This window comes from Drosophila simulans, chromosome 2L, assembly GCF_016746395.2.
Source record: "Drosophila simulans strain w501 chromosome 2L, Prin_Dsim_3.1, whole genome shotgun sequence".
Classification (NCBI taxonomy): domain Eukaryota; kingdom Metazoa; phylum Arthropoda; class Insecta; order Diptera; family Drosophilidae; genus Drosophila; species Drosophila simulans.
Genome location: NC_052520.2, coordinates 4,697,266 through 4,709,224, shown reverse-complemented (window position 1 = coordinate 4,709,224; position 11,959 = coordinate 4,697,266). Strand labels below are relative to the sequence as shown.

General features: G+C 43.3%; 1 protein-coding gene across 1 annotated transcript; it reads left to right on the top strand.

Annotated features, from left to right (window-relative positions):
- Nucleotides 1-26: 26 nt before the first annotated feature.
- LOC6730993 lies at nucleotides 27-2,172 on the top strand. The gene is made up of 2 exons (XM_016179014.3): nucleotides 27-248; nucleotides 300-2,172. Exons 1-2 carry the CDS (start codon nucleotides 128-130, stop codon nucleotides 2,081-2,083), a joined length of 1,905 nt encoding a protein of 634 aa, XP_016023457.1. The 5' UTR covers nucleotides 27-127; the 3' UTR covers nucleotides 2,084-2,172.
- The last annotated feature ends 9,787 nt before the right edge of the window (nucleotides 2,173-11,959 follow it).

Here is an 11,959-nt window from a genome sequence, read left to right as displayed (position 1 = left end):
AAGTAAATAGAATGGAAATATTTTAGTTAAACAAATGCCTATAGGTTGGCGTAGCTTTTAGTGTTAATTTCTAAAATTCGGCTCTAAATTTTTATACAAAAAGTTCAAAGCATAAAAATGTTGCAAGATGGAAAAACGAGATCGTTATTTTAGTCAGAACTCGAACCAGCCGCAAAATGCAGACTTTTCTTTGGAAGATCAAATTATGAGGAATTCACAAAAAATCTACAGGTTTTGCTCAGATCCGGGTAAGTAAAGCTTGCTAATAATGAAAACAAAAAATTTACGTTTTTGTTTAGAATATAATAGAGTATATCAGCGGTATAGGACAAACCTCATCCGGGTGCAAAATTCCATGCCTAGAAGATTTCGTTCCAGGAGCGCTCTAAATTTGCAGGCCTCACAAAGCCGACTTTTAGCTGGCGGTTTTTGTAGTAAATTGAATAAATCCGGAAAGGAGAAAAAAAATACGCAGAACCAAAGCCACGACCATCAAAATGATGCCTGTAAGCCTTCTTGTGAAACCGCTAAGTCCTCGAAGCAAACGAATTGCGCCACAACTGATGAACATTCCTACCGGTGCAATAAAAGTGCATCCGATAAAAGCCCGAAAATCACCCGCTGTTCCTCAAAACCGGAACCCAATAAGTCCCCACGCAGCAATGGACACGAGAGCCAGCGCCACAGCTGTGTGTCCTTTGAAGAGCCCGCGGCCAGGGATATTCCCACAGTTGATCTGCACTTCCGGGACAGCTCTTGCTCATGCACGGTGTCCAATGAATCCAGCCTGTCCTCCATCAACGTTTGCTATAGCCAGGAGCCACAGAGGGATATTACAAAAACTTGTCCCGCTCAAACGCCGAAAGAGCCAGCACCTCAACGGAAGAAGGAGTCGTCCAGGAACCAAACAGCCACACGATTTTGCATGCGACCGTTGATTGTGGTGCCCGCGGGTGGGGGAACTAAGCAATATCAGAAGGATCAATCTGAGAATTCCAAAGTAGTTGGGACAGATCACTCCAAGTCGAAGTCTGCACACCACCACACGAATAGTTCTCAAAAATCCACAAAGAAGCAAGCAAAGAGCCATCGCCTTGATAAGTCTCACAGTTCTAAAGATTCTTTAGCAAAGCGTGGTCAGCCTACAGTGGAAATTGAAGAATCCATTTCAAATTCAAGCTGCACTTATGGAGCCCACGAATATTGTGATTGCAAGGTCGCAGACCCATTCTGCTGTTACTATTTACCAGAGGAGCCCCATTGCTCGAAGAATCCACCGCCATGTTCCAACTGCCCGGCTATATGCGACTTATCCAACCAGTTGGAGGAGATGAATCGACGTTTGGAGGGCCTTCAGAGCCAGGATCTCTGCGATATCCGCTCGCAGGTGAATAGCCTCAATGCCAATCTTCAGTGTTTGGCCAAAGAGTGTATTCAGAAAATGGATGGCGTTAAAAGGCTGAACAAGAAGACCTCGAGCACGTGTCAGTTCTGTCGTGGGCAGTGCTTGCAAATACTTGATAGTTTCTACAGACAACTGCTGGACTCGCTGTGGGATCGTTGCCTGACAAACATAGTAATATCCATATTTCTGCGAGCAGACAACTTATATCACGTAAATGTTAGGGATCTGTGCACTGACTGTTCCCTTGGTTGTTACCTGGTCACTGATGCGGCCATTGAGGAGGCCATCGGGCTGGGAGTTTTCGAGAACATACTCACCTTCAGTGTTATTGATGTGCGAAATACCATCAGGTCGAAGAACTGCGCCTTGGGCATCGTCTTTGAATACCATCATTCAAAGCGGCAGACAGGTGGTTGCGATACCCCACTTCGTGGCTCCTGTATGGCGGGCAAGGAATACATCGGCAGGGTGCTCGGACTTCCTTTGGAGCAGCTGAAATACCTATTCTCCGTTCCGCGATCCTATACCAAAATCAGTCAGCACATATCTGAGAGTGAAAGTGGAAGTCAGTTACACTCGGTTTCTACTCAAACGACTGTGACCGATATGCAGACAGATATCCAGGAAATGAAAATAGGAAAAAAGAGAAGTACCCGTAAAAAAATTCACTTAAGTTAGAAGGATTTTTAATAAATTGTAGGAAAAGATCGTAAAGCCAACTTACAACGTATTTGTAACATTTTATATAATAAAATTCTAATTTTAAATACAAGTTTTTTTTCTAAAACTCAAGGCAGTTTTAAATTGCTATACATTGCATAGAAAACAATAAAGCGCAGATCAAAGGAAATTCTGATTAGTTGCAATATAGCTAACCGTACAGGTTGCACTGCCATTTGCACAACCGACGGACCGCGTGGCAAATGGTTCATTTGTTCAACGGGCGCGGTTTGTCAATCAGCCACGTCAACTGGGGCTCAACTAAGGACCCGCATATGCGCTTTTGGCCAGAATGCCTTTTTGGGGGGGGTTTTGGCAAGGAATAGGAGCACTGCGTTGACAGCCGCATAAATCAGTTGAATGCCAAACGTCGGATTCGGATGCAGATGCGGATGCTGTTGCTGTTGCGGATGCGGATATGCGTTGCGACTGGGCGCCATATTGTGCGTGGTGACTTTTATTGCCCGACCGCGCGTTAAATATTTTTCTGACTACGCACACGGACATGGATGCTCCGCTCATCATTGACATTTCCCCTTGGCCATCGCCGCCATCCGCATCACAATGAGCGTGGCCGTTATTTGGGTGCGGTTCAAAACAATCAGCCCGGCTATTTAATTTCCAAATGAGAGGAGCACGCAGTTCAAATCACTTGCCCCGTCAATATCAACACTTTAAGTCAACGTTTTGAGCCGCGACAGCTGAACCAGCAGAGAAGAGGACAAATAAATACTGCGAAAAAATGCAGAAATCGGCCATTTTAGGCCTGCAACCGCCAATTCGCCAATCCACCGGCAAGTGGGTCAGTTTCGCACGGGCTTTTAGAGCAAATCAACGCGAAATCCGCTCCAGGTCATATGCCACCCGACTCGATGGGGGGCGAGGCCATTCGGGCAATGCAATTTCCATGTCAGCGGAGAGTTTTCCTCTTCTCTTTTTTTTTTTGCCCACATATCTGTTTCCTTTCATTTGGCTCATCGAAAGTTCAGCACTCGGCATTTTTCACTGCAGGCATGGGAGTCTGGCTTTCAATTAAAAACCAAAGCTGTATTTCTACGGGAGCAGATTCAAAATGTTGTGGTTATCGGCCAACGTTGTTTATCTGTTTATCCACATCACATGTCTTAAGCTGACAATATAAATCCCTTTTCTTACCAAGTAATCAGCATTAACTAAGGAAAAACAGCCGGGGGCGATACGAAGTCTTAACAACATTTACCTAGCCATAAATACACACTTAACACGTTTTGTAGACGGGCTGACTTGCATCATTAGGAATTCCATCAGTGCTTCATTATTATCCCCCTTCCTTTGCCACCAACACAATGTTCCACATTTTCTCCACTTGGTTTTCCCGCGATTTTCCGCTCGTTGAAGCTGCTTGGCCACGGGGCGGATGCGGATGTCGGTGCGGATGTGAATGCTTTTGCAACGACCGCACGCCGTGTCAATAAATGAGCGCAAGGCATTAAATTGTAATTTTTTAATTACACACAAAAGATTTAATGACTGCGGTGGTAATAACACACAACAGACGCTGCCACGCCCCCCGGCTGCCCTTGTTACAGCCCTTAATTACATAAAGCCGAGCTAAGAAGACGTCTATCCACAGACGGAGATAATAGGAAAATGGCGAAAATTAAATTGTTCTTCTGTGCTCGCCAAGTGACCAATTAAAGCGAACGGCAAAGAGCAAAATGTCCGGGTTTCTTTGCTCCGCCAAGCTGGAGCAGCTGGACCTCCAGGGGGTTATGTCCTTTTTCGCACAGATCCTTTTGCTCCGAGATTTGCGCCCGAGTAGCTGTCTATGCCCCCTCCGCCGCCGTTTGCTTAGCAATAAAAATCATTTCCCGCTTTCTAATGATGCCACTGAACAACCAAGGCGGCCAACTAAATTAGCGCCGTCGGCCTTTCAACAGTCGGGAGATACATATATAAATATATACGAGTATATCCTAGACATACAGCCCTTCGCTTCGGTTGGAGTCGTAAATAAAAGTTGGTCCACAAACCAACTAATATGCCAGAGTTTGGCGGGGCCACAAATCTTGTGCAAAGTAAATGCATCGGTACGGCTGCCCCCCTTTTCCCCCCATTGCCCATTTTCTGCTGGTTTCACTTGCTGTTGCTGAATGTTTTCGTGTGTTTGCTGTTTGTTGCCAACACACTAATTACCGCAATTAATTATGCTGCCTGCGGAGCCAAGTCCGTCCAGCAAAAAGGACCAGCAATGAGGACCAGCAGCAGGATCAGGATTCGGACCAGGAAAAAAGGGGAGAGAACGAAGTCAGTACAATTCCCCAATTGTTAGCCCGCTTTTTGGCTGCAACTTTAACCCGTGTTTCGGCCTTTTCCTGTGTGGTTTCTAAGCGGTTTTAGCCTTTGTCTCAAAGCGCATATCAAATGATATTGGCCCAATTCACAGGGAATCGCAGAGGAGCAATTTGAATCGTTTAGCCAAACGATAATGATAGCATGTGTTGCATGTGTTTCAGTAGAAAGCAATTAAACGTTAACAGCTTATTATATTAAAGCCCCTTATGGCAATCTACTTCAGGCAAGTGGATGAGGTTCAAAAAACATGTTAAATTGATTCAAAAAGAGGCTAAAGAGCAGCACAAAAACTGAGCAGAGCAAAAATGCCAAACCAATTTAAAAAAAAATTTAATATATTGGAGGAATTTTTTAAACATAAATTGCTACCATCTGTAAATATTCCAGCTTAAAATCTATTAAATTTAAGCCTGTGATATGCGCTTTAATAAATGTTTAAATTCTGGTAACTGCAGTGTTTTCAAACTATCAGGAACTTAAATAAAACGTCCATTTGCCGAATGCCGAATCACCGAGCGACCATTAAGCAAATCAAAAAATGTCACACAGAAACAATTTCGCAGTGCTCGAGCAAATGGCAAAACATGTTTGAAAATTGAAAATTATGTTCGAAATGCACTCAGCAACAGAAGGAGTCTCATAGGTTGGATGAATAAGGATTCGCAGGACGTGGCAGGACGAGCAGAAGGAGCTGCAGAAACTCCACATTTGTGCCACGTTTGTTTCTGTCAACGCAATGAAGTGCAACATTTTGTATACTGCACACATACGGCGTGTTTTTCTCTGTGTGTGTGTGTGTGTCAGTTGGTTTATGCGAATGTTGTGGCAGCACACACACTAAACTATACATATTACAATGTTACATACATAAGCAAGCAAGCAAGCACCTTTGGCAGCAAACTGAAGCCAGCCACTTCATATTGTAAATTTGGTAGAAAATATTTTTAGTGTCGCCAGGATTTCCTGTTTCCATCGTTGTCCTGGCAGGAACTGCCATTGTTGCCCACCTCCTGCTGCCGCACATCCCAATCTGGAGCACTCAGCTCTTTGTGGCAGAAAGTGCTGCTCCTGCCCGCTTGGCACCTGGTTGCCCGGCCACCTTTTGTGGTTCCCCCGTGTCCTGGAGTCCGGGAGTCCGGAGTCCTGGAGTGCTTTTGTATGCATCCTAATGCAATCCTTGTTACTGCGTTTGTTTGATTGCTTCCGCATTGGTGCTGGCCACAGTGTGCTGGCTCCGATTTGCAAGCTTTAATTACTGCAAATTTACAAGTCAGTCAGTAGTCAGTGGGTAAATGAATACACGCACATATCTTGGACTTGAAAATTTGAATGCTAGACTTAAGTTTTCTATGCTTAAGCACAGGCTAACAATATAGTAGATTGGTAATTTAAACTTCAAATTAAAGTAGCTAAATTACTTTAATGTTACCACTAATAAAATAATATTTAATAATGTTGGATCACCGTGCCTTTGCAGACTTCCTTTCCCAAGGAAAATGTACAAAAAGGCGATAAGTTTCCCAGTTAATTTGACAAACTCAAGTTGGCCTGTATTAAATTGCAGAAATTCGTGCGCCGAGTTGCCATTTAACTTGCGCACTCATAGCTCCATCCGACTCCTATTTACACAGCACATACACAAGCTGCACGAGCAGCTGCACTTGACTAAACAATACACAACTTATATGCGAATATGCTGGCTGGGAGCTAAGGGACTCCAAATTCGATTTCAAGCCAGCCAGCAAGTTCGACAAGGATCTGGTTATCCAGAGAGCGAAAAAGAAAACAACAATAAGCGAAAGTTACAAGATGGGGAAATCCCCGGCTCGCTGCACATGATTTGGCCGAGTTGTCGCTCAAGCACGCAGCCAATCAATATCAATCGCAATTCAATTTCAGTTTCAACTTGAAGCCAGAAGTCAGCGGATTGCGTCTGGCTTGGCGATTTGAAAAATAGCAGAGTGCACTTTGCGCAGTTGCCAGTAAATTACTTTGGGGAGATTTGTGTGCTGCGACCGGGGAGCAACTGGCGCCCATAATGAGCAGCTGCAGCCACTCGCAGGACGATGAATTTGGGACCCTGATTTGGACGCCGATGTTGGCGGGAATTCGCAAAAGCATTTGTTGCCATCAAACGAGCGTCCAAATTCGCGTGTGATTAATGCGGCGAATGCATTTCAACGCGAAGGATTCGCGCAGGTGGAGCAACAGGCAGCCGATTATTAATGGTCCTCGCAAGTCCTTTGCCAGACTGACATGCAAATGGCGAAACTTCCTGAACCCCAACTTTCACCCCCGGCAACTGAAAGCAGGCAACGCATAAAGACGGCGCATAAAAACTACCGCCAGGAAGTCAAGCGAGCGGCAGGACGAAGGGTCCTTTGGAGGGTCCTGCGGGAGCGAGAAGAGCCAAGCAAATAAGTAAATAAGCAAACAGAAATGTCAAAATGAGGGGAAACAAACAACGAAGTATACTAAGCAAATGACAACAATGAAATGAAATGATAGACAGCTTGAGACATACTTTATAAACAAATTAGTTGGCGAAATGAAGTCAGTCATTTAATTTTACCCCTGTTGTTATAGTAGAAGATGGAAAAAAGGATTTGTTAATAATCTACTTATAGTACAATTTCAGTAGCAGAAAGATATTAATCTTCAGTTCGACTGCTATTCTTTGAGAATTTACTCTGATCGATTTGCCATAATTATGTTGAACCATTCTGTTCAACTTTTCCGAAATCAGACCAATATTTTAAGACTCAACTGGCCACAAAAATAGTTCGCCTAAAACATTTCAACAAGTTTGCTAGTTTTGCATTTCCTTGCAATTTTCGGTAAAGACTTTTTGTTCTATTTTTGCACTTGTTGTTCGGCCACTTTTTTTTTCCACCCGCTTTTCCGCAAAATTGTTGAAAAATGTTTTGCCATGCAAATATTTGTAAATCAAGCGGAAACAGAATTACGAGCAACTTCCTGGTCTTCCTGTTGGCCAACTCATAAAAAACGAGACTGCCACGGGTGCGCTAGGGGGATAATTAATTGCAAATAGAATAATTATAAATATTCTACGCAAAATAAAAAAAATACAAATTTTAAATTATCTGTAGGTCACTCTGCTTTTAAAACAAAAAGTCTTGCCCCCTTTGCCACACCCATGCACTCATTGCGAATGGAAATGGACGTGTTGAATGGTCAAAGTTCATCTGGCTCCTGCCCCTCTCAGCCCGCTCTAATTGAAAGGGAATCAGAGGTAGGATCCTGCTGGAAAATAAGGATGAGTGTCCCAGGCTGTGGGTTAATGTGGCGCATTGAAATGTGCGAGCTAGCATGTGCCTGTGTTTCGGGCCTGGCGGGCCAGGATGTTTTCCTTTTTTCACAGTTTGACCCTCATTTGTTTGCTTGTTGCGGTCAACGTTGCCGTTGATGTTCTGAACTTTAGCAGGTGTTTGAACTTAGGTGTATTTGCGTTTACGGCCGCAGGATGTACTGCTTATTCAGGGTACCCGGTGCACCTGAACTGAACCCGGTAAATACGTGGGCGGACGAGTGAGTGCCAACTCCAATCGAAATATGATTCACGAGTGTGAAAGTCGATTGGCCGACAAATGTTTCAGTTTCGGGGCTAGATTTGGTGCAATACAAATTGGAAGCAAATATATTTTCTAACAGATGCAACTGTCTTTCTAGTATATAAATCAATTTATACTTATGTTTTATCAGGTCCTCAAATACAATTTCCTCAAGCAGAACATAAGATAATCGAACGTTTAGATTGAGTAAACAATGGAACATGAAATCTTATTGTTTGAATCACTTTAATATATTTAATTTGGCGCACAATTAAACACTCCACCTAGCGGCTGTTTTTACCAGTTGAAACATTGCCTCAAATTTTCTTTTACAAAAGTATAATTTTTCGTCCTTTTTAGACCAAACTGAATAGTAGTGCCACAAACCTTTATTTAGACACAGTGCATAAGCACGCAAAAGCTGAATGATATGACGCGCCTTTCAAAAGCTCAATGCTATTGCGGTTTGAAGGTGGATCCAGTGAAATTGGAACATAAATTTATGTCAAAAACCCATTATTTTGATATATTCTTATAGTTGTTTTCAAATTCCGTTTAGTCGAAGTAGATAAATTAAATTTTTTTTACACCTTCAGCAATTGATTTATATTAAAGTGTCAAACTTTTCACCAACAGATTAATTTCCTTAACAAGCCAATTAGCTGCTTATATGCTACATAATAGTTCAAGTAGGTCGCTTGTTATTCATTTAATGCGAGGAAAAGCCCCTTGAAGTTTGTGACATGGTCACTTGATTGACAGGACCTTCAAAGGACATTCTGGTATTCAATTACAATTGGCTTCATAATGAGGTCCTGGCATTAAGGGAATTTACTTACGAAGTTCGGGATATACAACCAGAACTTCCATAACGCAATGAATATAAACTATTCAGGCTGAAATATAATTTTTGTTTTTAGTTTTAAGATAAAAATAAATAACTGCTGGTAGCTAATACTTCGAATGGTACTAAAGTTGTGAGGAATGTTGCGGTGGCGATTGAGTTAACTTCCGTAAAACATCGAAAACTCTGCGATAAAACCGCCAAGCGGCTGATTTAAGTTAGTGGTTTTGCGGTTCGGCTACAAGTGCTTTAACTCAGTTTTGATATTCCAAGCCAGCTTTGCCTTCAACACGACACACGACTTGCAGAACCACAATTGAATTATAAAGTTTATCGCATGCAATTCGCTCAAAAAAGCAGCACGAATGCATTTTTAACAGGCATCGCTTCACCCACTTTGTGCCGAATTCCTTTGTGCATTTCTAAGCGAAAAAGCAAAACGAAGCTAAAACATTTGTACCAGCATTGCGAAGTGGTTTTCGCTTTGGCGAAATGAATCCCAGCTGTTCTGGCGAAAGGATGCGTCGGGCAAAGGATGCCCAGGAGCACATAGAAATAAAATCGAAATACTTGTGCTCGCTCCGCGAAACAAGGTCTTCAATTAATGGCTTTAAGACTTTGCGTAATCAATGTACTTCAGTGATTAGCTATCGCTATCGTTTTATTGCGCATACGCCACGTGTGCCATTTAAGTGCTTAGGGAAGTATTCAGCCCCCAAAAAGTGTTTTCAAGCACAAGCTCCTTAAATTTGGCGTTTATTCCTGCGGACTTTAAAGACAACTTGCTAAAATAAAATCGAATAATGTCGAGATGGGACAAAATGACTCGAGGTCAGCGCTCGATTTCCATTCCCATACCCATTCTCATTTGAAGAGCCTTAGAGCAATTGTTGCCGTCTGAGACGGATTTTGGCCGTGCTTATTTGTCCAATAGCCTCGTCGTCGTTTGTCTTAAAGACCGCAGTTGGCAGGAGACACAAAAGCCGCAGACTTACCCTCGGTCGACATTAGCATTCTGCGCTCCGACTACGTTCTTCAATTATGCAAAAGGCAGCAACAATGCGTGCGGCCACATGAAAATTATGTTTTTAATTTTTCAACCCACAAGGACTTTGGCAGTGGAAAGGTGGCAGTGACTAAAACAACATTATGGGTTCCAAACGAAATTCACCGACCACTGCGTTTCAAACAACATTAAAAAGTCCGAATCCTGCTGCAAATGCTAAAACACCCAACAAAGAAGGGACAAAAAATACTGAGGGTCGAACAGTGGGCCAAATGGATTAGATTATATTCAAATCCACAAAGAACACCCGTGTTTATGATTCACTCTGATCCGAAGTTTGCAAAACAAAGGCGCTCTAATTACTTTAAATTCGGATTGCCAACAAACTACTTTGTTCGCAGGCAAATTTAATGGAAAGTCTAAAGCTATTAGTTCCATGGAAAATGGTTTTGCCTGGACCTGCCCCACTGTTTCTGCCGGAATCTGCTGGCCAACCGACCAGCATCAGCTGGCTAGTGAGTGCCCAGGACATTGGCCAGGACGACGATAGAGAGGCAACCAGAAGTGGGCATCTAGTCCGGGGCAGTGGCACATAATCAGGAGGGTTTCTGTGTGTGTGTGTGCAACACGGATCCGGGGAACTAGCGCCGGGCAACGCACTAAATCGGATTACCCCGGAATTATCCTTGTTGGCATTTATTTTGGCTTTGCCGCACGCACACAGACCCACAGTTGGGATCCGCTGGCGGTGGCAACTTGTTTGCTGGCCACTCAACTCCATTCCGCATTTTGAAGCACCCGTTCCCCCGAAAAACACACACATCAAAAGAAAACACGCAAACAAACAAAAAACACAGAGAACAAACGAGCGAAAATAAAAATAATGTCAACTTCCGTTCTGGTTAGCCAACTTGCGGCGCCATCCTCGCCTGTGTTGTTTTAACTTTAACTTCTCGCTGCTGTTTCACTTGATTTCTGTTTACTTTGAATTGCAAATTTTTGTGTTTGGGCCATTTTACTTTAATTCGCGCTTCATTGCGGAGCATAATGAGCCGCCAGTTGTGCCACAGCCACGTGCCCCATGCGTGCCCCATTGTCATTTGGCACGCAAATAAATAATGTAATGCACAAAAATACATATTACACATTGTTCAAAAAGGATTTAATTTTTTATGGAACTTACTTAAATGTAAGGATTTTTACGTACTTGACAAAAACAAGAGGAAAAGGCTGAAAGCTCCAATCTGAACTGCAATCGCACCTTTTGGATGTGGCGAGGAGTACAGAAGGCCCATCTCGCACGGGCGCCATGTAAATCTATTAACACCTCACGTCTGGCTGAAGGATAAGCCTCCTTCAGCGGAGAGGGGGGAGCGGAAAACAGGACGAAAACCACAGCCAATGCCATCGAGCAAGGTGTGCCTGTATGCGAGCAGTGCGTGTGTGTGTGTGTGCGTGTGAGTGCGGTAAATGAAGCATTTTGGCCAAAACGGCACGTACTCGCAGAAGGCTTTGGTCCCCCCAGTCTTCCCATGGCTTCCACATCAAAAGGCAATCGCTGCCGTAACTTTTCAACTAATTTGCATAGAGTTCTCGACGCCGAACCTACGTGACCATGCAATTTGCATTGGGCCCGTGTCGTGGCTGCAAGTTTTGGGCCAAGTTCGACCCGCTAACCCAACGATAAGCCGGGGTTTTCCCCTGTCAAACAGTGCGTTTAAAATAAACACGATGACAGGGTGCTCGTGATGCTGCCATTTTGCCACTTGGCATCGGGCTAAGATTGATTAAGACGCATCCATTGTCGAACACGTTGGCTTGTCTCCAATGCCTTGGCACGTAGAGCGGCAACTCCTAAAGTGCTTTAAGCCAAACCGTTTTATACACCAGGTTAGTCGGTATAAGGATAAGGATATGAGTGATACTCAATATCCTTTACCAAACAAAATATTAAATAAGCGGCAAATATTAGCGTAATCAATTGAAAGGGTTTAAAATAACTAATCATTAATAAAGTATATAATTCTAGATTAGAAGTGTATATCAGCATTCTAGGTGAACCCTAGTGAATCGACTCT